The following is a 17,978-nucleotide window of genomic DNA, read 5'->3' as shown; positions in this document are numbered from 1 at the left end:
TGCTATGAAAACAATTTTACCTGTTTGTCTCTAGAATTTTGCATTTGCAACAAGAAAGCAATTTGCTCCTTCAACATATCAATGGTGCACTTGGTAAAAAATAGTTCAAACTTGAATTGAATTGAATAGTTCAAACTTGAATTGAATACTACAGGACAATATAGTGTAGGAGAAAACAATTAGAAGGAAAAGAACTCTTCTACGGCTGAAATATTTGAAGAACCAAAATCGAAGCTGAAATTATTGATAGGAGTCGTATGCTTTCTTGATATCCAATATCGCAACAATCAATGAAATTCATTGTAAAATGGAACTAAAACCTAAAGGCAACAATCACTAACAAATTAACAATATGTAGGTCATGAGATTGAAAACTTACCAAGTGAAAATGAACAACACTCAAATGAGATCCAAAATCAGTGAATCTAATTCTGAAAAATTCCTGAAATTTAAAACATTGCAAGAAAAAAATTCACGAATGAAATCGAATCAAGATCGAGAAAGAGATGAGAGTCTGTAACTTAGACTACAATAAAAAAAATAAAAAATAAAAAAAAAAGACTACCAACCTTTAGAACAAATAACCTTTTTTTATCAATTTTCACAACTTTACCTACCACACAAGTTCAACTAGCAATTCAAGTAAAGGCAAAAAACACAACAATAGGCTCCTATTACAAACCTAAGAGACCTTAGAGTAAAGCCTTATCACTTTCATTCTTCTCAATGCCATGGAACTCTAGCTCTAGTTATGTTGTGTCTACTAGTGTTGTATTAATCATCAATGCTTCTCATCAGTAATCCAAATTAGTGTTGTATTAATCATAAAATTTGTGTTCACCTTTGCTTTTGTCATATCTCAGCAATGCAGATTATCCACATGACATCATCAAGGTGTCTCTAGATTCATTATTAGATGAACTCTTGTAATAGAAGTACAATACCAATTGTATGATTGCCAAAATAGTACCTATCTCATTTGGTACCTAAAATATCAAACACAAATGTAGGTATACAAATATAAGCCAACAAAATAAACATTTGAGTTCCAAAACTAAAATGAATATTTCAAAAAGAAACAAAAAAAAAATGAGCTGAAAAAAAACTCTTACATAAAAGAAAGCATCATCACTGAGCAACTCATAAAGAAGGAACGAGGCGCTTATTACGAATGTGGAAAGTGAAAGACAAAATGGCATAAACTGGAGACTCTTCGTGCGAATGACCAATTTCTGTGAAATTATATAGATAAATAATTTCACCAAACTTGAAAACTAGCAAAACTAATAAAACTCAATATTACATTTGATATATCTAGGAAGTGTAAAACTTACGATTATAAACAATGGAGAGGCAAACATTGAAATCAGAGAAGCACAACTCAAGAATCCAACAAACATTCGACGCATGGAACTATAGGTTATTTTCAAACTCCCAACTAGTATGATCCCAAATATTCCCAAAACTGCCAGCAATAATCCAAACATTCTCACCTATCAAATGACAATATACAATATCACATATCAGTAACAATTAACAAACCTATGTTTTATGTAAAATTTGTTATAAATTTCCATAGTATCAATAAATTAACCAAGCTTTCTTGCTTTCTCATCATACACAAAGAACAAAACAATGTACACAAACTGAAAAGCTGCTCCAATTGAATTAACTGTTGTAACCAACACATTATTAGGTGATATAAAAGGTGTTCCAAACCACAAGCAGTTCAATAGAGAATAAATATATGGCAATCTTGAGAACATTTATGTTGACCTATTTATGATAATTCTCCTAATAGTGGGTTTATTGTTCACAACAGAATAAAGAGTTAATAGTCAAAGGATAAACATCAAATTCTTATATGCTCAATTTTTTTATTTAAAAAAAATTAATTTATGAAACTTACATTGGGGAAAGAAAAAGTATCAGTAATACCAGCTGTATCCATGTGATAAAAATATCCATGACACATAGAGAAAGAAAAAGTACCAACAATACCAGTTGCATCCTTGCCAACTTCACAAATGGAATAACCATTAAACCGAGACATGATAGGTTGCAAATTGTTTCATGATCATAACTTTAAACACTTGAAACATCAACTCGTCATTATCTGTGTATACAAAACTAACCCATACACTAACATATTCTAAACATGGGCAAAATGATAGGTTGTAATACTAATATGCTTGGTTAAAATTTGGGATTGTATATAAGTTTGTATCTCTAATCTTAGCTAGCATAACTTGTAAGCTCACCTATTATCCATAGTGATCAGTGTGTTTAGAAGAGAACACAAATTGATAAATGAATGCAAATGAAAATACCAAATCGCAGAAAAGAGAACATAAATGGAAGAGAATATAAATATCAGAAAACAGAAAATAAGTTGAAATAGATACAATACACAGAAAACTGAAAGTACCTCGTCGTTCGGTAACACTACATGCGACCGTTCTCCTCCTAATTCACAGAAATGGCATTCAAAGCAAAAAATCAGCACCCTTAGAACAGTGTAATCAAAACCCTAACAACGGAAGGGAAATCGTACCATAGGTTGCAACAAACGGAGATCAAATGGAAAGCTAGTAAGAGATAAAAGTGAAATTGTGAGAGAAAGGATATTTAGGGGAGATTGAGGTTTTAGGGATTTGAGAGATTTGAGGGAAGCAAATCAAAATGCCGAGACTTTGGAAATCACGGTTTTGAAGAAAATTTCTTGTAAGTTAGGTGTCGCAAACCCTTTGTAATGAAGAAAATCATATTCTAAACAAGAACACAAATAAAATGCTCAGCTAATGAGATTCATTATCAACCAACACCAAGCATTCAATCGCATAAAAGATAAATGTCATGAAGCTTGCCGCAGAGAAGAGAAATTGCTTCAATTCCAGATATGGAGAGATCAAACTTCCGCATAGGGAGATCGAGGGGTTTGGTAAATTTGAAGGAAACAAATTTGGGAGAAAGGGGTTTTTGGTTTTGGGAGAAAAGGGTCACTGAGATATGAGAAGAATTTTAGAGAGCGGGACTTGCAAAAAATGGGACGCGGGATTGGAAAAAAACTAGCGCCTCTTGGTTTTGCTTAGAAATGCAGCGGCAGTTGTTTAACACCGTCGTAGGAAGTGTCGCAAAGAGAGAGCTGCAGCGGTTTTTTGGCACCCGTTGCAATCCATCTGTCGCAAAACTTAAAATTTCTTGTAGTGACTGCCTTTAAAAAAAATTGATATCAAACACAGAAACACAAACAAACACTTTTCCAAATTTCTCACTAGTGATAACTAATTTTGTTTTTTGTACATAACTACGAAAAATAAAACAAAATCATATTTTGTTTGAGGATTGCAACAAAGTATTCCTTGAGACATGAGGAAAAAAAACACAAGCATCACAAACCCTTTTGATATATACAATTACATAACTGAACACACATTTGGGTTATCATCATTAAAAAGCACCATCATCATTAAAAACCACCATCATGGAGATTTAGGGTCACCAACAGCTTGAGGGACATTCCTAACGAAACCCGTTGGCGCTTTCATGTCGTAGGCCCCAAGTGCATAAGAATAAGTCACTAAATTGTAAGGAACAAAGGGCCAAATGTCAGCCGTTTTTCCTGTGTTCTTCACTTCTAAGACTTCATTTGCATCTATAAAACCAGTCACGGTTAATCTTTGTAGCTTTTGGTTTACATTAAAAGATTCTACCCCTGAAACAAAATATTTTCATAATTAATAGAAGATTTTGGTGACAAAGTGTTTTGGTGTTAGTTTGGGAGAACCTAAAGCTACAAAAGATAAGTTAATATGCAATTTTTTTTTCTTAAGTTTTAACCATTTAATTGTTAAGTTAATGAGATTTTGATAATTTGGAGTTAGACTAAGTAAAAATTTTACTCTCATCAAATTTTATAACGGTTAGAATTCAAACTCAGATTCTTCTGATAAATTTTACAAAAAAATATCGATCATTTGAGCTAAATCACTTGCTTAAATTTATTAGTCACAAAAAGTTGAATTAAGCAAATAACAACAAATATGAAAAATATAGGTATCTTAGAATTTTGCAGCATAATTTCAAGTAAGTCATCACTACACCAAAAATGACATTTTATAGCGCGCCTTTTATAGCGCTTATTAAATACAAGCGCTGTTGTATAAATATTTTAAAAATAACGGAGGATACAACACTTTTTTGACAAGCGTTGTGGAAAACGCGCTGTTGTAGGATCATATAGGGTTACATAGCGCTTGCACATAATGTTTACAAGGCTTTTACAGCGTTTTTCGTTTTTTCAAAAGCGTTGTAAACTGAAACGCCCTCACATTTTACAACACTTTGGAGCACCTTAAACACAAGCGTTGTAAAATATAGCGATCCCACCTTATGTTACATAGCTTTTAAAGCGCTCTTTTGACAAGTGTTGTAAAAGACTTGCGCTTTCACATAATTAAATGACCTATTAGAGCGTTTTTTATACAAGCATTGTAAAAGACTTGTGCTTTCACATAATTAAAGGACCTATTAGAGCACTTATTATACAAGCGTTGTAAAATCATTTACTTTAAACAAATAAAAACAAATTTAAAACAAACCCTACGAACCCTTATCTCCTCTACTATGCGAACCATCCTCTCGTCTACCGTGCGCCCATCTACTGCTCCTCCTTTAAAAAAAATTGGATACGTTGTCTGAGGTACTGTTTTTATTAATTTGTTGTTGTCACTAAAACTATAAATCATATAAAATCTATTCTTTTTTGAAATTTGTTGATCTGTTCTGTTTTGAAATCAGACTTGGACCTTGGTTTCCATTTTCCAATATTAGACATGTGTACTATATATTGGTATAATGTTATTAGTAGCTTATTATTTGTGTAACTGCATTTATATAGGTCATATAAAATGGACTGGAAATTGATGTCTGTCAATCGATTGTCAAAAGAGTATGAAAATAGAGTGAATGAGTTTGTTGAGTTTGCAGTGAAGAATGCAAAAGATCCAAATAGAGTCGTTTTTCCTTGTTTAAAATGTTGTTTTGGAAAACGCTTTAGAGAAGATGAATTGGAAGGACATTTAGTATGGCATGGAATTGATCAAAGCTATAAATGTTGGATAAGACATGGTGAGAAAAAAAAAGGAAATATTAAATTTGTGAATGGTTCGACATATGCTTCAACTGATTTCGACACAGATACATATGAGCTGGACTGAGTTGAGGAGATTGCAAAAGCAGTTGAAGAAGATCTTTGGGATTGTCCTAAAATGTTTGAGAGTTTGTTGAGTGATGCAGAGAAACCATTATATAATGGTTGTACAAAATTCACAAGACTGTCGGCGATATTAAAGTTGTACAACTTAAAAGCGAGTAATGGATGGTTTGATAAAAGCTTCACAGAATTATTCACACTCTTAAAAGATATGTTGCCAGATGATAATGAACTTCCCAGTCGAACCTACGATGCTAAGAGAATTTTGTGCTCTATTGGCATGAGTTACGAAAGGATTCATGCGTGTCCTAACAATTGATTTTATTTCGAAACGAATATGAATTACTAAAGGCATGTCCGAAATGCAATGTCTCTCGAAATAAGAAGAAATAATCTACTCCAACAAAAGTCGTGTGGTATTTTCCTATAATACCAAGATTTAGGTGCATGTATCGTAGTGAAAAAGATTCAAAACACTTGACATGGCATACAGATGAAAGAATTAGAGATGGAAAGTTTCGACACCTTGCGGATTCTCCACAATGGGCAAAAATTGATCACGAGTATCCTGAATTCGGGATAGAGTCAAGAAATCTACGACTTGTACTTTCTACTGATGGAATGAATCCACATGGTCTTCAAAGCATCTCACACAACATGTGGCCTGTGATTTTGTTGATTTATAACCTACCTCCATGGTTATGTATGAAGCGTAAGTTTATGATATTGTCTCTGTTAATTTATGGACCCAAACAACCGGGGAATGATATCGACGTATACTTGACTCCTTTAATTGAAGATATAAAAAATATGTGGAAGACATGTGTGGAAGTTTATGATGGGTATAAGAAAGAATGTTTCAATTTGAGGGCTATGTTGTTCGGCCTAATTAATGATTTTCCAGCATATGGTAATTTATCAGGATATAGCATTAAAGGTCAATGTGCATGTCCTATATGGTAATTGGATGCGGTTGAAACATTGTAAGTAGAATGTATTTCTTGGACATCGTAGATTTTTACCTTATACTCATCAGTATCGTGGGTGGAGAAATGCATTCAATGGAAAATCAGAGGAAGATAAAGCTCCTTTAGCACCGATTGGATATCAAATACTTGAAAATGTACAAGGCTTGACCAATAAATTTGGCAAACCTATTTCGCGAGAGCTAGTCAAAACTGGGTGGAAGAAAAAGTCAATTTTCTTTGAATTGTCATATTGGAAGCCATTGTATATATAACATTTCCTCGACGTGATGCATATTGAAAAAAATGTATTTGATAGTGTTATTTGTACATTATTCAATGTTCCAGGAAAGTCTAAAGATGACATTCATGCAAGATTGGACTTGGTCGATATGGGAATAAGAAATGAATTGGGTCCCGTAAAGAAGGAAATCGCACGTATCTACCTCCAGCGGCTCATACTCTATCTAGAAAGGAAAAAAAAAATTATGTAAATTTCTATACAAAGTTAAAGTTCCAGAAGGATACTCTTCAAACATTAAAAATTTAGTTTGTATGAAAGACCTCAAGTTAAAAGGTTTGAAGACCCATGATTGTCATATTCTAATGGAGCATTTGCTACCAATAGGTATACGTTCCATTTTACCTGAAAAAGTTCGACGAGCCATAACTAGATTTTGTTTCTTCTTCAGGGAAATTTGTAGTAAAGTGATCGATCCTCAGAAATTACCGACATTGCAGAGGGAAATTGTTGTTACTTTGTGTGAGCTTGAAATGTATTTCCCACCCTCGTTTTTTTATATAATGGTTCCCCTTACTGTTCATCTTGTTAAGGAGACACAACTTTGTGGGCCAGCTTATATGAGATGGATGTATCCGATAGAACGATATATGAAAATATTAAAAAGGTATGTAAAAAGCAGAAGTCGACCAGAAGGTTGTATTGCTGAACGGTACATTGTCGAAGAAGCTGCTGAATTTTGTACTAAATATTTGTCCAATGTTGAATCCATAGGGCTTCCCATGTCTCGTCATCCGGAAAGAATATCAAGAGAAGGGATAATTGGAACGAGACTAATGACTATATCAAGGACATAATGGGAGCATGCACAATTGTATGTTTTGCACAATGATGATGAGGTTCAACCGTATGTTACAATGCACATGGATCAGTTATCTAGTTTGAACATGAATAAGAATCAAAATTGGATAACTAGAGACCACAATCGAAGTTTCATAACATGGTTAAATAATCACATAAAGTCAAAGTTTGATATAGACACCAGATCAATTTCACAGAGATTGAGGTGGCTAGCAAATGGTTCGAGTTTACATGTCTTTTCTTGCATCGGTTATTTAATTAATGGCTACACATTTTATACCAAAGAACAAGATGATCAAACCACTATGCAAAATAACGGAGTCACTCTCGTAGCTGAAGCGATACATATCTCAAGTGTAAAAGACAAAAACCCAATATATGCAAATCTATCATATTTTGGGTTTATCGAGCGCATATGGGAGTTAGACTACACAATGTTTCGTGTTTCCATATTTGGTTGCAAGTGAGTCAATAATAATAATGGCGTTCAGATTGATGAGTCATGGTTCTTGCTTGTCGATTTTAATAGAGTGGGATACAAAGATGAGCCTTTTATTTTAGCGTCACAAGCTCAACAAGTGTTTTATGTCACTGATCCTGCTGATGATAAATGGTTTGTTGTCCTATCGACCAATAAAATAAGTGATGATAACAATAATGATGAAGATGTTGGTAATGATCTTTTCTTTGCAACATCACAACCACATGAAATTGATTCAATTGACGATGGTTTATATCTTAGAGATGATCATGATGAGGGAATTTGGATTAATCCATCGTTTCGTATCGTTAATGGACAAACAAATGTGAATCTCGCCAGGAAAATAAGAAGGGCATCTTAATGTGTTTAATTTTTTTATATAAGCCATGTAATCTGAACTGAGTTCTTGTAATTTAATTGTTTGATATGCCAGAATTGAGCATTTTAGTATCTAGCTTGAACTGTAATTTAAGTGTTTAATTGTATAATCTTAGTGTTCATGTAATTTAGTGTTCGTGTAATTCAATTGTTTAATCTTAGTGTTTTATACTAAGTTCATGTAATTTAAGTGTACGTTTGACCTGCCATAACTGATTTTCAATTTATATTGAACTTGAAAAAGCTTTTTTGAGTACTGGGATTTTTTCTTGAACTTGAACTGATCATTCCAATATGAGTTGATCATGTAATTTAGCATTGATCTATATATATATATATATATAGGTATTTAACTAATTATTTAGAAAAAAATTTCAAATATAGGTATTTTACTTGAACTGAACTGAACATAAACTTATAATTTTACAACGCTTTTGTCAATAAGCGCTATTAAAGGCTTAAAAAAAAATAAGGAGGTCACAAAGCTTTGTTTTATGCTAAGTTAAAGAGGTCTTTTAAAGTGCTTGTTGCAAAAGCGCTGTAAAAGGCTTTTAAAAATACAGCGCCTGTTACATAAGAAAACAAAGAGGTCTTTTAAAGCGCTTTTTGGAGAAGCGTTGTAAAAGGCTTTTAAAAAATAAAATAAGGAGGTATTTTACAGTACTTTTGGACAAGCGCTTTAAAAGGTTTCTAAAAAAGCGTTGTAATAGGATTTTAAAAAATAAAATAAGGAGGACTTTTACAGCGCTCTTTTAAAAAAGCGTTGTAATAGGGTTTTATATATAACAATAAACCTCTTCAGTTTTCTCTTCATTACGTAAACTTCACTACGCTTCAGTGTCCTCCTCGTCTTCAGTTTCCTCTTCATTGTGAATCCTATTGTCCCTACGAACCATATTGCCAACCATCTCCATTGCCAACCATCTTTATCTTTGTTATTATCTCTACGAACATTATTACCTACTCTTCTCATTGAAATACATAACTCTCATTACGTAGTTCTGCGAACCCTACTCTGTCCCACGAACCATTCGTATTTCTGCACATTCTCGCTGTTCCTTTTTAAATGAAGCCGTAACCCTACAAACCTTACGTATTTCTTCGCACTCTTCAGGTATTGTATTTATTAATTTTTTATTGTCGCTAAAATGCATGTTGAACTTATACTGCTATGTACTTAAACTACTGCATGTTGAACTTGTTGAAGTTATACTGAACTGCATGTTGAACTTGTTGTAGATAAATGGATTCTAACAAGGCTTTGGACCGTCAAAATGAGGAAGTTGTCAACACTAAGACTTATGAAAATGAAGTCAAACGTGGTGCAACGATTATGCAAAATGTCATAAAAGCAAGAAGTAATGATATAAAATTTGAGGTATACTATACTTTGTTTGCTGTTTATTTTTTATCTTTTTTGAAAGTATGTATTTACTATATGAGTTTATTAGGTGGGATGGAATGAAAGTGGCCAGCCAATTGGGCCCTATAGTTCCATGTTGGTAAGTTATATTAGTGTTGTTGTTCGTCACAATATCCCAATTACAATTGACGATTGGAGAGATAAGGATTTGAAGGATGCAAAAGATATATTGTGGAATGATATAAAAGTATGTATTTACTATATGAGTTTATTAGGTGGGATGGAATGAAAGTGGCCAGCCAATTGGGCCCTATAGTTCCATGTTGGTAAGTTATATTAGTGTTGTTGTTCGTCACAATATCCCAATTACAATTGACGATTGGAGAGATAAGGATTTGAAGGATGCAAAAGATATATTGTGGAATGATATAAAAGTATGTATTTACTATATGAGTTTATTAGGTGGGATGGAATGAAAGTGGCCAGCCAATTGGGCCCTATAGTTCCATGTTGGTAAGTTATATTAGTGTTGTTGTTCGTCACAATATCCCAATTACAATTGACGATTGGAGATATAAGGATTTGAAGGATGCAAAAGATATATTGTGGAATGATATAAAAGTAACTTTTTTACTCCACTTTTTTGTTACTTATAATTTTTTCCATTTAAATACTTTACTCAAACTATATCTTTATTTGGTTTGCAGTCTGCTTTTGATGTTGATGAGGTGAGAAAAACTTACGTGCTTAGAGTTGCCGGAAAAATACACTGGGGATTTAGATCACATATGTCAAACTACTAAGTAAGAGATCATGATGGAAATATGAATGTTGAAGCTCCAAAAATATATAAACACTATATATCAAATGACGAATTGAGCACATTTGTAGCTAAACGTGCCGACCCTGCGTTTGTGGTAAGTGGTTAATTTATTAGCATTTGTATTTTATTATTCATATTCATAGCGTATTTTAAATATTTAAACGATTGTTATTTTTTTTTATATAGAGTTCAAGTAAGGTAAATCGCGAGAGGGCCAAAAATCCAATGCATCCATACAAAAAATCTCGTATGAGATATGCACGTTTAGAGCAAAAAATTGTAAGTAAACATCACTTTTATATAATGTGGTACATTATAAACCATAGTTTCTAACTAATATTTTGTTTATGATGTTAACGAATAGCTTTTGTTTATGTCTTAATGAATAGCTACAAGAGACCCAATCCGATCAACCATTGGGTCGTCATATTTTGTGGAAGGAGGCTCGTGTAACTCCAACCCGCTATTTTTCACAAGAGAAGCGCCCAAATCCATCTAATGAGGAAGTATTGGAGAAGCTCAAAGTCCTAATAGAGCAAGTGGCATTCTTGGTGAAAACGAATAAAGAAAAGCAACTTTCGGATCAGCTCCAACGTGAAATACAAATGGAGAGTGAAAACGCTAGTTGCAACATTGGTCTTAAAAGTCGTCCCGAGGTAATTAATTACTTAATAAAATAAGAAATTCTTTCAACCTAATTGTTTCACATACTTATGTATTAACCATTGATTTAGGATGTCTCTACTTGCGTGTTGTATTTATCCTCCCCCACTCATTGCAAGGTTGGAAAAGGAACATTGTACAATACTTTGGGAGAAGTATTGCACAACACTCTAATCCTTGTCGGCCATGTCAAAGTATCACCCGTGATTTCTTTTGAACCAAATGCACCGTTGCCTATACCAGACAATGATGGAGATATGAAGTATTTGGGGGAAGCAATAGGTAGTTATGTGGCATGGCCCAAAAATCTTGTTTCCCTTGATAAGGTATGTTTAATTGAAATGTATGTTTAATTGATATGTATATTTAATTGCACGATATATGATTATGATTGATTATATTTAATGGCTGATTTTTTCCACTGTTAACTTTAATTTCACATTTATTTAAATTCATACAAAGTCTAAAGGGAATGACAAGAAGATTCCCCGCAACGAGTCAGTCACGTCACCAGAAAAGGTTTGTCACATTTATCCTGGTAGGTTTGTCATTTTTTTCAGATTCAATTAACTAACAAACTAATTAACCTCATTTTTTCAGATTCAATCAAAACCACCCGCATAGCAAACCTGCCAGAATAAAGCCACACCATAGCTGGATGTTCGTGCAAATCAAACCTGCCAGAATAAAGCCGCACCACAGTTGGATGTTCGTGGTAAAAATAAAGTTGACAAACTTCAAAAATTGGAGGGTAATAAAGTTGCCAAAATTCAAAAACTGGATCGGGGTAAATCAGTTGCTGCTCCTAAAATAAGTCATCCACGCCTTGCTCGATTTGGGTCGTGTCTTGACATACAAGAAAAAACGAATATGGACAACAACGATTCACGTATCATAAGCATGGAGAAAGCTATTTTCGGAGATGAGTGTGAAGAACTACTTGAAAAAGAGCACATATACGAACTTCTCAATCATAAGGAGCTGAGTGCTACTATCATCAGCTTATACATTAGGTAAAATACTTTATTTAAGATAAAAATTACTTTTAATTGCATTTATTGGTAATTAATTTAATTTATTGGTAATTAATATAATTTGACATTTTTATTGAAGGTTTTTGTATGAGAAGTTGGTATGCACGCGCAAATTGTCAGATAGATTTTCATTCTTGTCTCCGCATAAGCTTTCAATGTTTAAACTCGATCCAATTAATGTAAAGAAATATGTTATAGATATCCTATTGGGAAATCAAGAGAAGGATAAATTGTTCCTTGCGCCATATAATTCAGGGTAATTATATATTCTTTATTTATATTTTTTTTTAATTTATGAGATCTTAATTTATTAGTTGCGTAAATAAAATTGCCAATTAAATTTTTGTTGTTGTAGGGCACATTGGGTGTTGTTTGCAATCAATGCAACCTTTGAAGTTATATACTATTTAGATCCCTTGCACGGTCATTACAGCAATCACTCGGATATAAAGACTATCTTCGACACGTAAGTAATATTCATCTATTTCTTACATATATATATAAATAATGTGTTTGTTAATGCTATAATAATCACATTTATTTGATAGTGCTTTACAAGTTTTTCGAGCTCAAAGGGGTGCTACAGTGTCGAAGCAAAAGTCAAATAACATTACATGGATTCCAGTATAAGTTTGAAATATATGCCTTTAAAATTTCATTAACAATCAACGCAACAATATTTATTGACTTATATGTTTTATTTTATAGTGCCCTCGTCAAACTAACAACATAGACTGCGGGTACTATATATTGCGATTCATGAAGAAGATTATTAATATGAATCAAACTATAGTCCCAAAAACGGTAAGGTATTTTCATTATATTTTGATTTTCATATATAAACTATGTATATATTTGATTCTAACTTATTTATGTTCAAATTTTATATCGCACAGTACTTTGACAATTCCAGTCCAACATACTCTATAAGAGATCTAACTGATTGTTGTGAGCTGATTGTGTTAATATGTAAAGTTATAAAGTTATGTAGTTTTGTTGTTGTGAAAATGATTGCTAGATGAAAATTGATTATAAACTGATTGCTGGTTGAAAAATGATTGCTGGATGAAAACTGATTGCTGTATGAAAATGATTTTGGAAAAAAAATTAAAAAGACAACGCTTTCTTAAAAAATTGTCATAAAAAACCTGTTTATACAAACAAGCGTTATTTTAAAAATTCCCTTTACAGCATATTTTAATAAAAATAGAAAAAGAATGCACCTATTACAACGCTTTTTTTAAAAAGCGCTGTAAAACTTGCATAAAAATGCACCTATTATAAAAAAAAAGCACTGTAAAATGTACAAAAGAATGCACATATTACAGCGCTTTTTTGAAAAAGCGTTGTAAAACTAGTACAACAAGCAGCGCATTTTTAGAAGGGATTTACAACACTATTTTATTTTAAAGAGTGTTGTTGTATCTTTTTATAGCGCTAGATACTACAGCGCTTAATTTTTTGAAAAACTGCTAAAAATGGCTTAAAAAAAACACTATAAAATACTATTTTTCGCGTAGGGCAATTTTTCCGGACTTAAAAACTCAAGCACAAGTAATAATTTTATAATCTTAACTATCAAAACCAATTAGTAACCTATAATATTATACATCAAAATGATATCAGTGTTGACAACCATTAAAAAATAAAACAAAAAGGAAGACCTAAACAAGTGACGATTGCAAAACAAACAAAAAAACATGATATGACAAATAGACATACACATTGGAATTTTGTGGCATAATTGCATATTTTTTAAATAAGATTTTTGAAGTTGATGTTTTTAATTACTTAAGTGGAATAAATTGCAAATTGGGGAGGGAAAATGAAATGAATTTATAACCTATGTAGTTTGTGTATAACTTATGGCATTAGTTGTAGTGAAAATTATCTGAGTTTATAACATCTGAACTTTAATTATTTTTACTTTTTCTTTTCAATTAAGTGATAAATTTGACAAAAGTCATGTTAAGTTAGTCTCCTTATGAATTGATGAACAACAAAAACAAAATGCAAGGTTCTTATTTGGACTCGTGATATTTTAACCTTCACTACAGAGACCAAATATTTTGTCCCAACAAAAAAAAATGAAACTTCTATTTTATCTTATTATAGAAATTGCATACAAGTTGGAAGGATCATCTTTTTTTTTTTTTTTTTTTTTTTAAAAAATAGAAATAGCATTTTCAATGCTAAAAAATATCATTATAAGAGAATATAATGTATAATATACGATTTCAAAGATGTGAATGACAACTGTACAAAGCAAGAAACGAAAATTAATTTTCAAGATGTGAACGACAAACAAAAGTTCCAAAGCGAACAAGAAACAAAAAACAAAATAAAGAATCAGAGCAAACATCAAAGCAAAAACGAAACACAATAAACAAAACAAAGAAGATGAACCCTAAATAAAACATTGTATAGAGCAACCCATATAACATAGCAACAAACAATCAAACGCTAAAATATGAACAAGGATGCAAACCTGTCAGTAAACAATGTCGACGAATAGGAGACGAACACTGGAGAACAGGAGAAATAACGAGTGGAAAACGACACAAACTATGCTCTTATTGATGAATGAGAGAACGCGTTGACGGTTTGTTGACGGAAGGAGTGAATGAAAGAGAGATCACGTTGTTGATGGTGAAGATGAATGGAACGGCGGCGCAATGTTGAGATGATTTAGGGATTTAGTGAAAATGCTTGACAGTGTTGATGATTTAGGAATTTAATTTGGATTGGTGAAAAATGCTTGAGCTTCATTTTCTTCATCTGTCCATGCGTGTAAATTATGCTTGACGTTGTTACAGCTTCTTTTCCTTTTTTTTTTTTAACTTACTTTAATTTTATATAATAAAAAAAATAATATAATATTTAAATATTAAATATATATATATATATATATATATATATATTATATGTTATTAATATATTATTTGGAGGGAATTATTCCCACAAACAATTTCAAGAATGTTAAATTTTTAAATAACATTTTATAATTGTAGCATTTTATTCCAAACAAGATAACAATCGAAATGTTCTTATAAATATCTAAAAGAACAATTATCAAATATTGTAGAGTTATCAAAGAGACGTTTTAAAATTGTGTTCAAAAATATTTTAGAGAACATTTATACGGTATTGTAAAAATAATACTGGCAACAGACATAAAATGTTGCCTTATCTATTTTTAAGCAATATTTTATACATGTTGTTTAAAAAAATATTGTCAGAGACCATAAATGTTGAAGTGAATCTCCCTACTATTGTTGCCATCATTTGTTTTTATAACATAATTGGTTGAACTAGCAAGACCATCACCATTCTGTACGAAAAGATATGAATTGGAAAACGGGATTATGTAATATCAAAAGATTATGTAATATCAAAAGTATATTTTGAATAACAAGATAGTAAGTTCAAGTTTCTTCGATGAGAGTTGTAATATGACTATTAATACTATTTTGATTAAAAAACTATTTCTCCTTCTCAATTTTTTTCCAAAAAAATTAGTTTGTACATGTTTTTTTTTTAATTATATTTGCACATGTTTTTTGAAGTTGAGTAATGTTTCCTATGTTTTTAGAGTTGCAACTTGACAAATTTACAAATATTCCTAGGGGCTTTAGTTTATCTTTAGGCTTATATTGACTATATATATATAGAGAGATGAAGCTGACAATAATTCAATGAAACAAAACATAATCCATAAAGAATTATGTGAAAATAATGGTGTTTCGTCAAGAAAAATATCTAATTTTGTTGTTAATAAGAAAACAATTTGAAAAACTAATTGAAAGTAAACAACGTTCATAATAAATGAAGATGATAATTTATGATGCACAAGATCAGCAAAAGTTGCAAGTGCAGAACATACTTATGTTTTATTGTATGTAAACATATATAACAAATGTAAATTTATTGCATAAACTTACTTACAATGGATTTTGGGGAAAATTGAAAAGAAAATATTACAAATTTTGTAAATTAGACTCAAAATTTCTTAGAGAAATTCTCTGTCTAACTCTCCGTGTTATATATATATATATATATATATATATGTTTCGGTCAAACTTATTATAATACATGACGATCAGTACGTATTATAATACTTGTGCGTACCACTTAAAGTCAAGCTCACGATAGATTCGAAGTTGCTTAGAAAAAAGAAGATGGTTTTTTAAATTAAGTTCATGCATAGAAAAAGAAACAAATCTTACATACATAGGTGAGATAGCAACCATGTACCTAACAGGCTACCACTAAGGTTACTTGCTTAGGATATATCTCACGACCAAGCTTAAAAGTTTGTATTTGTTAATTTTGAGGTTTCAATATTTTTTTATTGCTCTAATTAATTAGTATGTTGTTCTGTTACATTATTCCACCAAAATAGTTCCAGAGTTAAAAAACGTCGAAAGAATTTTAAATAGGACTTCACATATCAATATTTATATTACTTTTGTTTATTATGGTTTGAAAGAGAACAAAAGTTTGAATCAACACTCCAACATATAAAATATTTATATGGTTTTTTTAATTAATAGGGAATGTTATAATAAGTCTCCTCAAGCCTCCAACATATAAAATATTTCTATGGTTTTTTAATTTTAAGTGAATGTTATAATAAGTCTCCTCGTGTATGTATCATTAAATAAATATAAGAATTGAAAGTTAAAACAAATTTTATTATAAAAAAAAAAAAAAATATTAACACAAATATATAAGGAAATATCTCAGCTCACCCTGCATCATTTTTATAAAATTATTACAGATTTTTATAAAATTATTAAATATCTCATATCAACTATACTGATTTTTATAAAATATTAAAATTATTTAATAATTAATTAAATAATTTCAAATAAATATATAATAAACATTTAAAAATATAAGTAATTAAATGTCAATAGTTAAATTTCACAACTACAAATTTTGAATTTATATGAAATTTTGTGTGTTTCAAAATTATTATTAATATTAAGTTATTAAACGAATAAGCTTGTTAGTCTTGGAGTAGACAGATCACACACACACACACACAGATATATATATATATATATATATATATATATATATAACAAGCAATTATCAAATACCCAAAAAAAACAATCATATCGCAGTTACCAACGCCATATGAATAGCAAAACGAATCTCTTTATACAAACCTTCCAAGTCTTCCACAGCATTTTTAACTTTCCTTACACAACCTTCACATCCATTTTCACCCTGATATTAACTGTCTAAATAAAACACAAAATGAATTTTTGATTAATATAGACACAGAAAACCTCAATTGTGTGTGTGTGAATTAATTAAAGTGGAGAGACTTTAGTAAAATTAAGAAAACCTTCTTGGGAATACGTTTCTCCGGTGGTTTTAAACAAGCAGTGATACATTCTGAGAGATGTTTAAGTATACCCATTTGTGTTTACTCAAAGACCTTAGCAAGCGAACTTGTAGTTGAAAATAGAAAATTTGATACGGAACTTGATTGTTTGTGATCCTCACATCTATGATATTATATAGCAGTAACAATAAACCAGCAGTCATAATAAATTACTAATTTTCTGTAATTAATGTTACTTGCAAGTCAATTTAATGACATACTATGCATAATACTATACTCTCCTCATCAAATACAAAAATTATTTCGTTGTGCCAAATTAAATATAAAAAATATTGCTTGACTTGACTTTAGTTTTCATTGGCAGATGAGAGTTTGGATATGATGCTTAATTTATTTGGTTTAAATATATTGGGTGGGTTCACTCCCCAAGTGGAACTCATTAGTTTTATTAGTATTAGTATTATTATTAGTATTATTATTATTTAAATAAAAAAAGGAGTATTATTGGGCTAGGCCCACGTGAAGGAAATAAAAGGGATTTAGAAATCCTAAGAATTAGTAGAACGAAAGAGAACGGCCGCCAGAGAAGAAAAATAAG

At 31.2% G+C, this 17,978-nt stretch overlaps 1 protein-coding gene and 1 pseudogene across 1 annotated transcript; both read right to left on the bottom strand.

Annotated features, from left to right (window-relative positions):
* Window positions 1–872: 872 nt before the first annotated feature.
* Window positions 873–2,053, bottom strand: LOC101501786 (bidirectional sugar transporter SWEET2-like). The gene is made up of 4 exons (XM_027330508.1): window positions 1,910–2,053; window positions 1,335–1,493; window positions 1,113–1,232; window positions 873–986 (listed from the first exon to the last, which is right to left on the bottom strand). Exons 1-4 carry the CDS (start codon window positions 2,051–2,053, stop codon window positions 873–875), a joined length of 537 nt encoding a protein of 178 aa, XP_027186309.1.
* Window positions 2,054–3,247: 1,194 nt separating this feature from the next.
* Window positions 3,248–17,623, bottom strand: LOC101497930 (heavy metal-associated isoprenylated plant protein 20-like; annotated as a pseudogene).
* Window positions 17,624–17,978: the final 355 nt, after the last annotated feature.

This window comes from Cicer arietinum, chromosome 2 (genome assembly GCF_000331145.2).
Source record: "Cicer arietinum cultivar CDC Frontier isolate Library 1 chromosome 2, Cicar.CDCFrontier_v2.0, whole genome shotgun sequence".
NCBI lineage: Eukaryota > Viridiplantae > Streptophyta > Magnoliopsida > Fabales > Fabaceae > Cicer > Cicer arietinum.
The sequence above is the reverse complement of the archived record's forward strand: the minus strand, read 5'-3'. Positions and strand labels throughout refer to the sequence as shown.

Excerpts from the sequence above, each read along its gene's own strand:
- LOC101501786 (XM_027330508.1), bottom strand. The coding sequence starts at position 2,053 with ATGTCTCGGTTTAATGGTTATTCCATTTGTGAAGTTGGCAAGGATGCA. Across the intron at positions 1,494-1,909 it reads ATACTTTTTCTTTCCCCAAT|GTGAGAATGTTTGGATTATT; the intron begins GTAAGTTTCATA and ends GTCATTTGATAG. Across the intron at positions 1,233-1,334 it reads CCTCTCCATTGTTTATAATC|AAATTGGTCATTCGCACGAA; the intron begins GTAAGTTTTACA and ends ATAATTTCACAG.